The 16929-nt window shown below is 39.4% G+C and overlaps 1 protein-coding gene across 4 annotated transcripts; it reads right to left on the bottom strand.

Moving 5' to 3' along the window:
- Positions 1 to 160: 160 nt before the first annotated feature.
- On the bottom strand, positions 161 to 16615 carry caprin2 (caprin family member 2). Of its 4 annotated transcripts, none has more exons than XM_085902628.1 (20): positions 16218 to 16614; positions 10955 to 11206; positions 10788 to 10850; positions 10641 to 10727; positions 8408 to 8646; positions 7635 to 7717; positions 7426 to 7503; positions 7146 to 7183; positions 6108 to 6269; positions 5287 to 5328; positions 5077 to 5202; positions 4879 to 4963; positions 4267 to 4307; positions 3740 to 3835; positions 3595 to 3666; positions 3258 to 3398; positions 2654 to 2753; positions 2236 to 2297; positions 1370 to 1421; positions 161 to 1014 (listed from the first exon to the last, which is right to left on the bottom strand). In XM_085902628.1, exons 2-20 carry the CDS (start codon positions 11189 to 11191, stop codon positions 443 to 445), a joined length of 2376 nt encoding a protein of 791 aa, XP_085758754.1. In that variant the 5' UTR covers positions 11192 to 11206; positions 16218 to 16614; the 3' UTR covers positions 161 to 442. The 4 variants fall into 4 exon arrangements, with proteins under 4 accessions (XP_085758754.1, XP_085758755.1, XP_085758756.1 ...); XM_085902629.1 differs by lacking the exon at positions 16218 to 16614 and adding an exon at positions 16036 to 16167; XM_085902630.1 differs by lacking the exon at positions 10788 to 10850 and having other exon boundaries at positions 16218 to 16615.
- Positions 16616 to 16929: the final 314 nt, after the last annotated feature.

The following is a 16929-nucleotide window of genomic DNA, read 5'->3' as shown; positions in this document are numbered from 1 at the left end:
TGAGTTAATTTTACAATTTAAGTGAGATATTTTCCAATGAAAACTCCAGTATCTGGAAATTAGGAATGAGGAACACTTTCAAAATTTACAACTTACCTCTGTGGTCGCTACGCACATATTTTCTTCTTTTGTTTTTAATGAAAATGCAAGCACACAAATATTATAACTGCTCATGTTTTATTTAGCCACACCAAGACACCAAATTGACCACTTCAGTTTGGATTTTATGTCAACATATTCGCCATTTGTGTTCAACACCATCCCCACCACCAAAACAGTTTTCTCTCCATTGTGTGAGTTCATGGCAAGTTTGATTATTTACCAATATCCCCATTTCACATTTTAAAGAACTGTCGCAACGAAATAGTAGGAATTTGGGTGAAAAGGTTATCTTTACGCTGGCTGACTATGTTTGCTACAAAGTCAAGAGACCACACAGAGCTCAGTCCTGGTAAAGCAAAAAGCCAGAAAATGTACTATACTTCCAAGTGCTTCCATAAATAGCACCACGATGTAATCTAAGCCAAACCTGATCTCCTTGGAAGAGAGGTAAAATGGCATGGTTGCTAGCAGTCTCATGATCTGGTGCACCATCATTAGCATAGGCTGACACCATTACTTCTTCATTGCACATGAGGTTGACGTAAAGTGGCACATTAATTGCTAGCTTAAGGATGTGGAACATGAAAACATACATTCCATTAACAGGACAGGTAAAGCGTCCAATGTGGGTGTCAAACATCTCTCCCATGTTGCTGTGCAGCTGATCAAAAACAATGGGCTGGTCTAGGTTGCCAGGTGCAAAGTTGACAGTCCGAGAGGCTGTGAATGCAACTCTCTGTGGCTGGGAGAGAGGGTAAAATTGCATGGGAAGAAGGGAAGTGCGATGGTGGCCTTGAGGACTATGCGGGACCGCAATGATTGAGACTGGAAGGGAATCGCTATGTCCTGAATCCACCGTTGTGAATTCTGCACGGTCTGGGCTGCTCATCTGTGACGACTCACACCAGGTTGCTGTGATGAAATTGTTTTGTGAACATAGAACCGACATGCTTTGCCAAAAGGTTTCAGTTCTCAAAATTCTTTAACATGCCTGCCAATATATATATGTATTTTGTTACTTAATACGCGAGACAACTCTCTCCTTCACTTCATCTGGTTCATGTCTAGTGTAGTATACAATGTTAGCAAGCAGCACATTGACCCTTTAACATCTTTAACACCAGTTTAACATCTGTGATGCTAATTACTAATCAACTTTGCTTAATTTCTTCTGTCATGCATTTAATTTTCCCTTGTCCACGGCTCTAATATTGGTGGGTGGTCCTTTATTCATGGTAAAATGTCTGACTATAATATAATGTCTTACCACTGGAATGATGCTGTACTCCACATCCACAGACATGTTGGGATTCAGAATCCTGTAAGGATGTCAAAGGTACCTGTGTTTAGTGCAAGTTGGCATGTTATGTAATTGCAAAGAGGCTACACGTAAACTCAAAAGTTTATACTGACCAAAAAACATAAGGATATTTAAGAATTCTCTTACAACTGGAGCCCATCAGCATTTAATTGAAAGTCCCTTCCCACTCGTTTTAGCAAGCACACCAAGTTATGAGAGGGTGTGGGCACTTGTACAATTACATTTTAGTTGGTTATTTCTATTCTGGCCCAAAAAAAGCCCATACCATTTGAATAAGGGTGGGTGTACACAGATTTTACAGCAACTCTACAGACAAATGTCTGTAGCTACTAATAAAGCACTCACGGAGGTAGAGTGGGGCCCACCGGAGCACTGCCCCTGAAATATGCCAGATCGTTGACTGTTGGGTATTACCAATTTGTCCTGAATTTATTTTTTCAAAATGTTCCCATCTGCCATTTATCAAATTTTTAAAATCAGCATTTTCTGTAGAATTCATAGAGATTGTAAAGGAGGGGGTACGGATACTTTCATTTATGCATGTTTCCATTTATGCATGCTGTAATTTATTTCAGATCACTCTATATAATACAGTATTAACTTTTATTTTATTTTTTTAATTTATTAAGATTTATTTTTCAAACAAAGACAACATACAAACAATTTGACCTAAAACCAATGAAATTCAGGGCCTGTTCTTTACATATAATATGATACGGCTGTTATAGTACATTTAAATGTTCACAATTAGAACAGCCCTCTGATGGAAACCACGACATAGCAGCACTAGCTTAAGAGATTTATTTACTTACTCTTGGAACACCAAATAGAGGGCCGTAGTTTTTAAGATGAGACTGGAAAATGCATATCCCCCCTGACAAACAGAAAGTCCAGTATCAAAATGTGTGTTACGCTTAAAATATTTGACAGAATCTGATTAAACCAGCATTGCGGTTTATGATGACAATTATGTTCATGGCTTATTTAGTTTCTTTTGGATATGGAATACAATTGAATATGTAGCTTGTCATACTTGAATATTTGCTCAGTAAACACACAATTGACAGATAGTTGCATGCTAACATCTTTTAACACAAAGTAGAAATAATATGGCGTTTTTTGTTTGTTTGTTTTTTAAAACCAATACTTATATTTACACACTTTGTACTAATAGCAAAAAGCTTTAACATTTTAGGTTCAATTGTCCTTTAAAAGCCACCAGAGGCATACCCAGTGTGTGCGAGTCATCTTCTGTGGGTGCAAACTCAGGTGGTGTTTGGGTGTAGGAATTGGTGTACATTGGTTCTACATTTGCATCCCCGTTGAAGACCTACAATAAAAAGAAAATTGTGTAAGACTACAGAGACCAAGTGTTGCAAAAAGTTTGCTAATGTACGTACAGTAATGCAACAAATCGATGAATCGACAACTAAAAATTATCCAATTAATCGATTATTCTTTTTGATAAATTGCTTTTCTTTTTTCATTTAAAATTGTCAATATGTTCAGAATTTGAGCTTTTCTACACGCAACTCAGATTTCTGTAGTTCCTCATGAAATGGGACGGATTAGCTTAGTGTTGAATCAAAATTAACCAATAGCTTCTAATTTGAAAAACTATGACCAACATTTTTCGTGATTTAAATTTCACCCCTGACTGGACTTAATATGACTCCATCTTCATTTTAATGAGGATATGTAATTGACAGCCAAGTTCTTGTTAAGAAGTAACAGAATGGCACATTGGAAAGGTAGAACACTAAGCTACATGTATACCGCATGAACACACGCATTCATAGTCATAAAAGGCAAGAAAAAAAGTTGAAAGACTCACTGATGGGATATCATGAAATTGTACGGTGGTGACAGTTCGCCTTGCAGGCGGTGTGGAAAATGTATGCTTGGGAGCGGGAATAGAGATGCTTGGTGCCATCCTGTTACAGGGAGAAATCTTTTCTGATTCAGCCACCAGTGTCTGAGGAATATAGAATTTGAGTATGTCAAAAAAAAAAAAAAGTTTCAACTATTTGAAAATTCTGAAACCAAATATTTGGGGCAGGTCAAAATATCAATGTGCTATTGCATTGACACCTAAAACATTTTGGAAGTGCAATATATTTTAAGTTACATCAGATTTCCCACCCTCATATACTTATGAACATCAAACTGACAGAGATTGTAGACTCTGGCGTGCCAAACACAGGTGAAGAAAATTTCTTCTCTTCAGACACGCAAAGTGGTTCCTGTCAGGGGAAAAAAAAAAAAATTGCAGTTTAAACGGATACCATAAAAACATATTTTGGAGGGCAACCTTACATTTGAGGAAATCTCCAGCTCATAGCTTTTTAGGCTCTGATTCCCATTTGTCAGTCTGGTGTTGTGGTCCAGAAGCCTGATAGGCAGTGGGGTGGACTGTGAATGGAAAATGAAGGGGTTAAATAACATTTTTTAGCTCACACTTGACCATGACAGAGTGGATAATTAGTATAAAAAATAAAAATCTACACACCCCTGTTTAAATGTCAAGATAAAGAGATAGAGAGAAACTTATACCAATTTTACTACTTCACTGAAAACCAGTCTTCCGGGTTGCTCATTTTGTACCAGACCATGACAGTCACCTGTTTTAATCAACCTGTTCACTTGAGGAATTTTCCAAATACATTTTCTGAGCATTCATAAAATATAGCCTTTTCTGCTGCTTTCTAGTTGACAAGTACGGGGTTTAGGTCACATGGAAAATGTTTCAAAAACATTTGCTGGTGTGCTTTTTTTTGAAATTTTAACAAGGGGTGTGTACCAGTCAAACATTTTTTAATAGCAACAACTAAAGGACTGCTCACATGCATTTCTTTGGGCAGGAGATCACTTGAGTTTTTCAAAGCTGTTGGTTGGGAGAAAAAAAAACATTATTTAGTAATTTACATTCATATTTGTTATCCCGTTTGTAACACTGTTGAGCATTTCATCAGAGCAAAACTGACATCCACACAGTATGTTGACAACGGATAAGTTAGTGGGGAAGTAAAAAAAAAAAAAAAGAAAAAGAAATGGTCAGAAATAACTGCAGTCATTCCAAAAAAAAAAAATCAGACATTTCTTTTGAATAACTGACAAACAATTTCATGAAATAGGCTTTGGACAAATATTTTTGAGGCAGTCCGTTTTTATTATAAGGGTACCAATATTTTGCTAATTTTTATTACATGTTTTGTTTTTAATATTATGACAGAAGTTATTTCTTTCGACCACTGTGGGTTATTTATTAAGAGCGGTAGCCACAATTTTTTTTCACGTGACCAAAACCGCTATTTACACGATATAGTAAGGTGAAGAGTAATATTGCCTCCTAGTGGCATTTTGAGGTATGACTAATTAGTAAAAGTACAAAATGGCCTAATCTAACTTTCATCCTAAATCTGACAAAATTGCAATTTGTAATGGTTCAACATTACCCAGAGGAGATGACAATTCTGGTTGCTCCTTCTTAAATCTGGAGATTTCATTTTCTGAAGTGGACTCGCAATCTATAAGAGAATCCTAGACAGCAAGGTAAAATCTTTGATGAAACCGTAAACATCCATCATAAGGATGCTATGTTTTGTATTGATTTCTTAGTACACTGCTCTAGGTCTTCATTTGCTACATTCCACCTGCATGAAACTGAAAGAGCCATGGATCTTGGTCATCAGGTCCTCCAAGTATTTGTTCCTCAAGATAGGGTCTTTAGGAAAGGTCGGAGAGCTGAATATCATTGCAGGTAAATCCTTGTGAAGGTCCTGCCAAGATTCACAAGGCATACGTGATGGGTCAAGAACTGACTTTTTTTTTTTTTTTAAATAAATAAATATTTTTGTACTCACAATCTTGGAATTTTGCTCTGTTTTAACTTTCTCTTCTTTTTCCTGAAAAAAATAAAGACATTCACATATTTCATCATCCTGTTTTCCTTTTTTTTTTCCAAAGGACTGCATTTTTCATAATTTTGCTCAGCTAATATCCTCTATTTGTACTTTTCTAGCATTTTATATTTTCCACAAAAATTTTGAGGGGGAGCGGGGGCGTATTTATGAATATATTTTCCTCTACTACAGTGAACCAACCAACCGAATTTGTGTTTCGGCACCCGCAAATTAAAAATTTGTGTATGTAATTTTTTTTTTTTTTTTTTTTGAGTGTGTGTGGAGTCAATCCCTTGTTTATTTTGTGAAAAATGCATATTTTATCAGCCTTATTTGAAGGATTTTGGAGGTTGGGTTGCCATTTGCGAACCATTTTTCCTATATACAAAACTACAATTTGACACCTAAACAGACATCGGGTTAGGAAGTTGTGTGGTCCTGTGTGAGGTAGTGCTAATGAAAAAAATGTGCCCCCCCCTAATTTAAGTTGCACTGCACATCCCTGGTTTGTATAATGAAACATGAAAAACATCAAGAGCCTTCGACAGAGAACTCTTTATATTTAAATTAGAAAATTATTATTAATTACAGGATATGAAAAAAATCTGTCTAACACAATCAAAGAATATTTTAGCACATTGAAAACATGTCATTTTTTTTGTTTCGTGTCATTAATAATATTTTTCAAATTTTGTTGTTGTCCAATGTTGATTTTTGTGTTTTCAAGTTTAAGAAATAAAATAAAATAGTAATTGTTTTTTTTCAATTGTTGGAAATGTTACCTGTCTACTACCATCTGATTTGCACTTGCCGGTAACGGGGGTTTTAGGGATTAGATTGGCTGCTCCTTTCCATGATTTCTTGGCTGCAGCCTGAGGTGAAACGCCTTCATTGGAGAGCTCAAAATCCCAGTAGTCAGGAGAGTCATTCTCTTCCTTATAATTCTGAGCAAGAAAATTCACATGCCTGAAAAGCCTCAAGTTACATTCTACATTAGTGAAATAGGAAAAACAGGGTATTAAAAAAAATAAAAAATCAGTACCCAAACCGATCAAATTTGACCTCAGGAGGTTCAACTTGTCAAGTGTTGTGATGGATGGATGCCATTAGTGATGTAACATGAGGTAATGCAATGAGATGATCCATTTAGCCATGTGTTGAAGCGATGGCATAAAGTGTATGTGTGCTGGGTTGTTCCAGGCAGATTGGTGTTGTTGTAATCCCAAATTTCGGCACTAGAGTGTGATCAAATTGTCCTTGTTATTCCAAATTCAGACAGCCGAGGATGCCATATTTCGGCACTAGTGTGATCAGTGTAATTCCAAATTTAGACAGCAGAAGGTGCCCAATCTTTACATGAGACCTATCCATATTTGCACACAATCATAGAGCCAAGGTACTTGTTATTTTTGCTTTCCGCTAAAATATAACCTATAACAGCTAATCGTCACATATGTTAACGTAGGGGTGCCCATGATCATTAAGTGTTATATTTATGTGTGAAGACAATATATGTTAACGTAGAGATGTCCATGATCATAAAGTATTATGATTCATGTGTTAAGGTAATCACAGTTTAGTAGGTTTGGTGTTACATATGTTAATCAACTGTAAGATGTATGTTAATCAATATTACCTGTATGATATGTTAGTTTGGGTCGAAACAGAATTTTTGGATGTAGTAAGGCTTAGAAAAAAGAAAAAACAAAAAAGTTAAATAGAGACGTAACCCACGACTAGCTACAGCTGCTAAGTGTTAGTTTGGGTTGAAATGTAATTTTTGGGTAGAGTAAGGCCAGAAAAGTGAAATACAACCTCACCTCTTTCGAAACTTCAGGCTTTGTCAACTTTGGTTTTGCTATCAAAAGACACAAAATGATCAGACATGTACAGATGTTAAGTTAACTTTTAAACATATTAAATGTATTTGTAATTTATGAAAACACACCACAAATTTATTTGTAATAATTTGTCATTTTTGTCTTCATCAGGGCCACCAATACATCTTTAATATATATGATATCTTTAGGTATAAATTAGCTTTAATAGCACTACCACCGGCACAGCTTAGGTATCATCACAATAACTGCATAAACATACCTAGAGTAGCTTTGGAAGGAAGACAAGAGAAGTACTTGCAGTTCAATAACCTGGTAACCTCCTCTTTCAGCAATTTAACTGAAAAGAAAAACCCCCAAAACAGTTTAATGGATGTTTATTGTACCAGAATTTTACCCAAGATAATCAATATAATCTACTATACACGCACGCACCCATACGCATACATTAATAAATTCTCCGATACGTACATGTTGATCCAGCCACTGGTTTTTCTTCTCCTTCCAGAAGGTCAATATACATTACAGACGCTTCCTCCATCCACTCCTCTAAACTTAAACGCAGTAGAGAAATTTTAAGCAAATGAGTTTATTACGTATTGCTGTTTTGATTACGAAATTCATTTTGGTGGAGGGAAAATATTGGTGTCAAAACTTTAAAAACATACCAACTCCATGTTACTTTGATGAAATGTCTAACAATATAAATCCTTGTTTTAAAATCCGAACAAAAAGTTAGGTGAGTTTCAGCATATTTTACAATTAAACCTTAAACTTTTTAAATTAATCTCTTATCGGCCTAATATATTTTACTTTTTAAGAGCTGATGCAAATATTTGTCAAATATCTGCGACGATAATCAGTCTATCCCTAATTTCAACAGCAAATACACCACATACTATGATTCCAAAACGCCGTTCAAAATAAATGGCTTTCAAACGATTTTAAGAAAAGGACTATGACGACCCCTCAGTATAAAGTTCAATTTGACACCTTCCACGTTACTTAGCAAAGAGAAACAATCGTTGAAATGTTGGGTGACTCAATAATAAAAAAATATAGCAAGAAACGACCTGTGCACAAACGCTGCCACTAGACTAGGGATTTTTTTTTCCCCTTTTTATTGTGAGGTCAGTGCTTTGTAACAGTCAAGTATAAAATTTAAACTGCTCCTCAAACCAATGAAGATAGACTGAAAACCAAAATACGAAAATAAAATAAAATAATAATAGGCAAGAAATCACCTCAGTCTGTCATTCGGCCTTACTCCGAGCAAGGTGGCCAGCTGGCTCAAGCTGTTGAGATGCTTTGCTGGTAGGTACGGCGCTTGGTTGTGTCCGGTTAGCAGGTCTTTCTTGACATGGGCCTGTTGTATGCTGTTAAGCAGGTGTTGGACTTGGAGCACCATGCTGAGCCGTTTTTTCTCCTCCTCTATCCTTGCCAGTTTCTCCCTTTTTACTGCCTTCTTCTGTGACCTCAGTAGCTGCCAAGCCAAGACATTAACATTTGAATAAATGATAATTTGTGTGAAGGCCGACATGTTATTCTACAGGGTCCGGCAAAATGATTTGACAGATTTGTAGGTTTAATAAAATGTAAATAAATTAAAGAAACAAAAACGTTGTTGTTTTTTCTTGAAAAGTCCATATGCCATTTTGTTTTGTTTCGTTTCATTTCGTTTTCGAATAATGTTATTTTGGTCTTACCGCTGCCACATTTTCTGCAGTTCTGGCAGTGCGAGGTCGGCTGGTTGATTTTTGTTTCAATGCTGATCTACTGGCTCTGAAATAACCCATAACAAGATCGTGTTTTGAGCAGGTACGGGATCATGTGTACCAAGTCTGAAGCGCAAATGGAACGCTCGTTGTGTTGCATTTACAGATTTGTTCTTGATAAACATTTCCACAAATGAAAGCGCAATGCTCACTGGTCCAATTCATGTTAGCAACTAAAACGAAACAAAATAACATTATTCAAAAACGAATTGAAAATGTAATGAAACAAAACGGCATATGTACTTATCGAAATTTTAAAAAACTTTTGTTTCTTTCATTTATTGGCATTTTATTAAACCTACAAATCAGTCAGATAATTTTGCCGGACCCTGTACTTCTTCATTTCTCACAATTTCTTTTGTCCTGCTACTACTTCCATCATCCGATTCACCCCATTCCAATTTCAACATATTCAAAATAATCATGTGATGGGCACTTCCATTTTTTTCATTCCAAAAATTTCTGTTTTCGCAAAATTCACAAATTTCTGCCAAAAATTTCCCCATTCATTCTTAATGCCACATTCAACATTTCACATTTACATTGTTCATGTTTAAAATTCACATCATTCAGCACATTGGGGAAGATGAAATGAACAGGAAGTGCCCCAAGATAAACAGGAGGTGAACCGAAAAAGCCCCAAATTTAAGAGTAAGTGAACCGGAAGTGCCCCAAATTGAACCAGAAGTGACCTAAATTTATCCGGACGCAACCCCGAACAAACCAAAAGTTCCCCAAATAAACCGGAATTTACCTATATTGAACCGGAAGTGCCCTTAACTCAAACTGGAACCGCCTCATCCAAACCAAAAGTGCTCTAAAATGAACCAGAAATGCCACAAACAAACCAGAAGTGGCCTGCATTGAGCTGGTTTCAACTTTAGGAGTCCAAAGAATGGGTTACTAACATGTAGTTTTCATTTTGTTCATAATTCCAATAGTTTTGGCACTAGATTTTACTTTCAACTTTTTGTGCGAGTCAACCGGTTTCAACTTTAGTATCCCAAAGTTACTTGTAGTCTTTGTTTCATTCCAAATTTTTGCAAAATTTTGGCTTTTTCCCCTCATTTATTCTCTATGGGGTATTTACCAACTGCTCTAATTTCTACATTTTTTTGTCCCATTAAACCCGTTTAAACTTTTTTGTCATTTGACATTATTCTGTAGCATTCCCCAAGTATTTGTTCGGCTTCTTTACCTTCACACGCAATTTCTAAGAAATTGCATTTTGTAGTATTTAATTGCTGTTAACAGGCCAACTTGAGCTGTTGGATAATTGAGATAGTTTGCAAAAGCAGTATGGGGAGCAGCAAATGTACCTTTCTGCTCAGAATTCCAAAGGCAAATGTATACAGTACCACTCATTGCTTAGCTAATATGGCAAAACTAGCTTCAGAAGCAGTTGAGTAAATGACACGACGCTACTATCAAGTAACTCGAATGTTGAATCGCAATATACAAATTTCTTCTTTTACATTTGAATTGTCATTCCAAACTTTAACTTGAATAAAATTGCATTTGAGGATGCTCATTTATTGAACTACAGTACAACAAAGTAGCATAAGTGCAACAAATTAGCTCACCTTGGATGAAAGTCATTTTTTCAGGTAAAGTTCCAGTTAAAAATTCGAGTGAATTGATTTTCATTGGATAGAGACAATATTCAACTCAGTGTAATAGCAACTGGCTATTAAACTCTTACGTTTTGAGTCAAGCTGCCAAGTGTTTTATGGAGCTCCTTGACAAACTCCAGGTTATGCACCACCTGCTCATATTTCTCAGTAGCAGCCTAAAAACAAAAACAACTTAGTCACAGTAACTTGGTGTCATTTAGAAAAGACGGACTCACCATTTGATCTTTATTTAAAGTCTCACCACAGGCTAGGCATCTTTTATAGTGTTCCAGTTTCAACTACGGCAAGCAAGACAAAAAAAAAAAAAAATCCTATGCATTTCGCCTAACACACATCCTCAGCATGCTTTTAAAACTCTTTAGCCACATTTTCATGTTCTTACCTTTTTTTTCTCCAAGTTGCGGATCTTGTGTTTGAGGCAGATAAGTCCATCTTCTATGTAGTTTTCATACCCATAATAGGCATTGGGGAAATCAAAGCTCGGCAGGGCACCTAGACTTTCAGGTGAATCTCCTTTTGGACTCACAACAATCACATTACCTTCTAATTTTTCCTTCTCTTCTGATTGTTCATCAGCAAGTCTGACACCCACCGTTGGGGAAGAAGGGAGCTGCACCATTGCTAGGCTCCACAACTGCAAAATGGAAAGATATTTGTACATCAGTATACAGACATTTAAATCCATGTAAATATTTATATATGTAATCATTTATATTTTTATGCGTTTTTTTCACATGGTTGGGTAAAAGAGGATCTGAAAGTGAGTGGCAGTGTGGGTTTGCTCAAAATATTGATAGCTAGATGTATACAGACGTTAAATTAATATCATATAAAAATTTTAATTATTTGTATCAATACAGTAGGGGACGCAGGGGTGCCTGAATGAGTAAAGTTATTCATTCAATCATCTGTCCGTAGAGCTCACAATTCCCCCCAATAAATTTAAAATGTTTGCACATTTTTACTTTGCGTTAATGGCTGTGTTCAACATAAACCAAGAAGCAGTTAGGTATATTATTGTATCATATCGCATTGTGTTAAACTGTATGGAATCATACCGTATCGTGACCTGTGTATCGAGATATCGTATGTCAGGTTCACAAAGATACCCAGTTCTAGATTGCACTGAATGAGTTAAGCATGATCATTTTCAACGTCTCAAAGATTTACATCCTTTTCTCTTAGACAATTCAATAGACATTTGTTTTCAAATTATTTCTTTTACCCCTCCGTGAGTCGTCACCTTATCGTGGTGGAGGGGTTTGCGTGCCCCTATGATCCTAGAAGCCATGTTGTCTGGGGCTTCATGTCTTTAAATATGTCTTAAAAGCTTCTACTGAGGTAGCAGTTTCTAATATTCATTGGTAGGGCATTCCAGAGCTCTGGAGCCTGAATAGAAAATGCTCTAGACCCTGAAGACATTTTCTTGGCACTCTGTGTCACTAAAAGACTAGCGTTTTGCGAACGAAGGTTACGAGACGGAACATAAGGAACAACTAGGTCGACGAAGATATGAAGGCGCTAAGCCATGCAATGATTTATAGGTTAATAGAAGAACCTTAAAGTCACATCTTAAATGGACCGGGAGCAGGTGTAAGTTGGCTAATATTGGGGTAATGTGATCAAATTTTCTTGTCCGTGAGAGCAGCCTTGCAGCAGCATTTTGTACTAACTGTAGACTTTTGATGCTGGACTTGGGAAGACCAGAAAATAATGCATTACAGTAGTCCTGGCGCGACATGATAAACGCATGTACAATAATTTCCACATCACCGGTCGAGAGGATTGGGCGAATCTTAGCAATATTACGAAGGTGAAAAAACGCAATTCCGGTTATATTCTTGATGTGCTTTTGAAAGGAGAGCGTTTGGTCAAATATTACCCCGAGATTAGTTACAGTATCACTCTGAGTGATAGTACGGTTATCTATAGTTGTAGTGGTTTCCTTAAATAAATGTTGATAACGAGCTGGACCAATTATCAACATCTCAGTTTTATCTGGGCTAAGACGAAAGAAGTTGCTTGATCTCCGCGAGGCACGCCTCAAGATTACAACAGTCCCGCAGATCCGTCATTGATAACGGCATATATAATTGGGTGTCATCCGCTTAACATTGAAAAGTAATATTATATTTACGTATTATGTCCCCAAGCGGAATCATATAAATATTAAATAGAATTGTAGTCGTGTCATCGGATTTGCGGCCGCATGTTTTGGACACTCGCGTGAAGAGAGGGGCGGAGCTGTTAATTGACCACCACCTGGTGGTGGGTTGACTCCGATGGTGGGGGAAGATGCCGGTCCGACCTGGCAGACCCAAACGCTCTGTGAGGGTCTGCTGGGAATGTCTGGCAAAAATCCCGTCAGGAAGAGCTTCAACTCCCACCTCCGGCAGAGCTTTTCCCACGTCGCGGGAGAGGCAGGGGACATTGAACCCGAGTGGACCATGTTCCGCGCCTCCATTGTTGAGACAGCCGATTGGAGCTGTGGCCGTAAGGTCGTCGGTGCCTGTCGTGGCAACAATCCCCGAACGCGCTGGTGGACACCGGCAGTAAGGGAAGCCGTCAAGCTGAAAAAGGAGTCCTATCGGGCTGTTTTGGCCTGCGGGAATCCGGAGGCAGCTGACAGGTGCCGGATGGCCAAGCAGAACCCGGCTTCGGCGGTTGCCGAGGCAAAAACCTGGGCGTGGGAGGAGTTTGGCGATGCCATGGAGATTGACTTCTGGACGGCTTGGAGGAAATTCTGGTCCACCATCCGGCATCCCAGGAGGGGGAAGCAGTGCACAGTCAACACTATTTACAGTGGAGATGGCGTGCTGCTGACTTCGACTCGGGACATCGTGAGTCGGTGGGGAGAATACTTTGAAGACCTCCTCAATTCCACCGACACGCCTTCCATTGTGGAAAAGCAGGGCCTGCGGACTCTCCAATCTCCGGGGTTGAAATCACTGACGTCGTTAAAAAACTCCTTGGTGGCAAGGCCCCGCGGGCGGATGAGATCCACCCAGAGTTCTTAAAGGATCTGGATGTTGTGGGGCTGTCATGGTTGACACGCCTCTACAACATTGCGTAGACATCGGGGACGGTGCCTCTAGATTGGCAGACTGGGGTGGTGGTTCCCCTCTTTAAGGGGACCGGACGGTGTGTTCCAATTACAGGGGAATCACACTAAGCCTCCCTGGTAAGGTCTATTCAGGGGTGCTGGAGAGGAGGGGTCCGTCGGGAGGTTGAACCTCGGATTCAGGAGGAGCAATGTGGCTGCCGTCCTGGCCGTGGAACAGTGGACCAGCTCCACACCCTCGGCAGGATCTTCGAGGGTGCATGGGAGTTCGCCCAACCAGTCCACATAAGTTTTGTGGACTTGGAGAAGGCGTTCGATCGTGTCCCTCGGGAGGTTCTGTGGAGGGTGCTTTGGGAGTACGGGGTGCCGAGCCAACTGATAAGGGCGGTCCGGTCCCTGTACCACCGATGCCAGAGTTTGGTCCGCATTTCCGGCAGTAAGTCTGATTCTTTCCCAGTGAGGGTTGGACTCCGCCAAGGCTGCCCTTTGTCACCGATTCTGTTTAGCATTTTTATGGACAGAGTTTCTAGGCGCAGCCGAGGCGTTGAGGGGGTCCGGTTTGGGGACCTCAGCATCACATCTTTGCTTTTTGTAGATGACGTGGTGCTGTTGGCTTCTTCAGGCCGTGATCTCCAGCTCTCACTGGAGCGGTTCGCAGCCGAGTGTGAAGCGGTCGGGATGAGGGTCAGCACCTCCAAATCCGAGTCCATGGTCACGGTCAGAAAAGGGTGGAATTCCCTCTGCGGATCGGGGATGAGATCCTGCCCCAGGTGGAGGAGTTCAAGTATCTTGGGTTCACGAGTGAGGGCAGGACGGAGCGCGAGATCGACAGGCGGATTGGTGCAGCGTTGGCAGTAATGCGGACTCTGTACCGGTCCGTCGTGGTGAAGAGAGAGCTGAGCTAAAAGGCAAAGCTCTCGATTTACCGGTCGATCTATGCTCCTACCCTCACCTATGGTCACGAGCTATGGGTCGTGACCGAAAGAACGAGATCCAGGATACAAGCGGCCGAAATGAGTTTCCTCTGCAGGGTATCCGGGTTCTACCTTAGAGATAGGGTGAGAAGCTCGACTCGGAGTAGACCTGCTGCTCCTCCACATTGAGAGGAGCCAGATGAGGTCATCTCATCAGGATGCCTCTTCAACGTCTCCCTGGGGAGGTGTTCGGGGCATGTCCCACCGGTAGGAGATCCCGGGGACGACCCAGGATGCGCTGGAGAGACTATGTCTCAGCTGGCCTGGGAACGCCTTGGGATCTCCCGGGATGAGCTGGTTGAAGTGGCTGGGGAGAGGGAAGTCTGAGAGTCCCTCCTGAAGCTGCTGCCCCCGCAACCCGACCCCGGATAAGCGGAAGAAGATGGATAGATTGATTATTTCTTTTAAAATTCACAAATTTACCACTTGGAAAATTAACAGAATTTAAATTCGCGAAATAATTAGCTGAGGTTTGCAATTACATCAAGTCAAGTCAAGTTTTTATATAGCCCTAAATCACAAGCAGTCTCAAAGGGCTCTGTCCTCTGCATTTAACCCATCCCCATGTGATTTTGATCCATCCCCTGGGGGAGAGGGGAGCAGTGAGCTGCAGCGGTGCCGCGCTCGGGAATCATTTTTGGTGATCTAACCCCCCAATTCCAACCCTTAATGCTGAGTGCCAAGCAGGGAGGCAATGGGTTCCATTTTTATAGTCTTTGGTATGACCCGGCCGGGGTTTGAACCCACAACCTTCCAGTCTCAGGGCGGACACTCTACTACTAGGCCACTGAGCTGGCCATACATCAACACACACATTATATAGACTTTGCTGAGAAGTCATACGACCAAATGTTTTAAACCCACTAACACGGCTGATAATAGGTCTATCTCCAAAATAGATACACATTCTGTGTTATCAGATTAATCAATTTAAAAATCGAAATTTACATGACGGTAAAGCAATTCTAAACAGCTCAATAACAGAAGTGTTGATTAATTAAAAAGCAACGAGTACCACAGCAGCAGCAGTTGACAGCTAGTAGTCTAAACTAGTAGTCTAGATTTTCACGTCAAAAAGAAGACGGAGAAAAAACTGTCATCCAGAAACAAAAAGAGTACCACCAACATGGCTCCAGAAACAATTTAGGTCATCCGCGTGGCTACTTGAAATCTAACACTCAATTATACTTTTTTTCTTTTTTAACCTTTAATGACGTTCTATGACAATGCTGAAACAATTCCTACCTATTAAATGAAAACGAAAACCATTTGACAGTTAATTGCTCACAAGCTACGACGATGAAACAAACTAAATTAATGCTGAAACAATTCCTACCTATTAAATGAAAACGAAAACCGTTTGACAGTTAATTGCTCACAAGCTACGACGATGAAACAAACTAAATTAATGTGCAAGACTGCAAGTACCTTCAATTTGATGCGATTTAAATACTGAAGAGCAAACTTCAATCAAACTTTGCCATCGTTCCTAACGCAAACCATACTTGAAATTATTTGAAAGACACGAAAATTCTCTCTAGAGGAATGACGACGAGCATGTCGCAAAATAAAAAAAAGCACAAAAAACAAACAAACAAAAAAACACCAACCTTGTGTCTTTAGTTCGGGAGTTGATTTCAAAATCTAGATCAAATGAAGTCACCAGTACTCCTAGTAGTTGAGAGTTTGCAAGGTGGTCAGTTTGCAGAGGACGCCGTTTGGTTTGCTTTTGATTTATAGTGCACTCCCTTTGGAATACTTCCGGTTCTACTTTTCTTTTTTTTCACCTTTTTTTAAGAGTATGAATAAGTGGCCCTTGTCTTTTTTGTTCATCACGTTTGGAAGCAGTTATTTGAATATAGAAAAACGACTGATTACTTGATGTTTGAAGAAACGGAAATACTTGCTAATAGTGTTGCCAGTGCAGGTATGACTATTGTTTTAAATTGTTGGTGGCATGTTCAAAATTGAACTGTGCCAGGGTTCCACAGCTTTTAGGGACATATTCGTATGTACAAAAAAAAAAAAAAACAGCAAATCTACTGGTCACACGTACACACGCGCGCGCACGCACACACACACACACACACACACACACACACACGTGCTTGGCATACCCTTTAATAAAATGTTCGACACCATTTTTTCTTTCAGACTTGTACAATAGTCAAAACTTTTGAGAACTCATTTAAACTGATACCGAGTACCCAATAGGTCTAATAATTATGAAATATAAAAGTTATTATTAAACCGAAGTCAGATAATTTGAAACTCTTTCATTTAGTTATGACAAAAGGCAAAATAGTCACTGTGCAATCGAGT

The sequence above is a fragment of the Syngnathus leptorhynchus genome, chromosome 21 (assembly GCF_054491065.1).
Source record: "Syngnathus leptorhynchus isolate UIUO chromosome 21, UIUO_Slep, whole genome shotgun sequence".
NCBI classification, from domain to species: domain Eukaryota; kingdom Metazoa; phylum Chordata; class Actinopteri; order Syngnathiformes; family Syngnathidae; genus Syngnathus; species Syngnathus leptorhynchus.
This window is presented reverse-complemented; position numbering and strand designations above follow the sequence as displayed.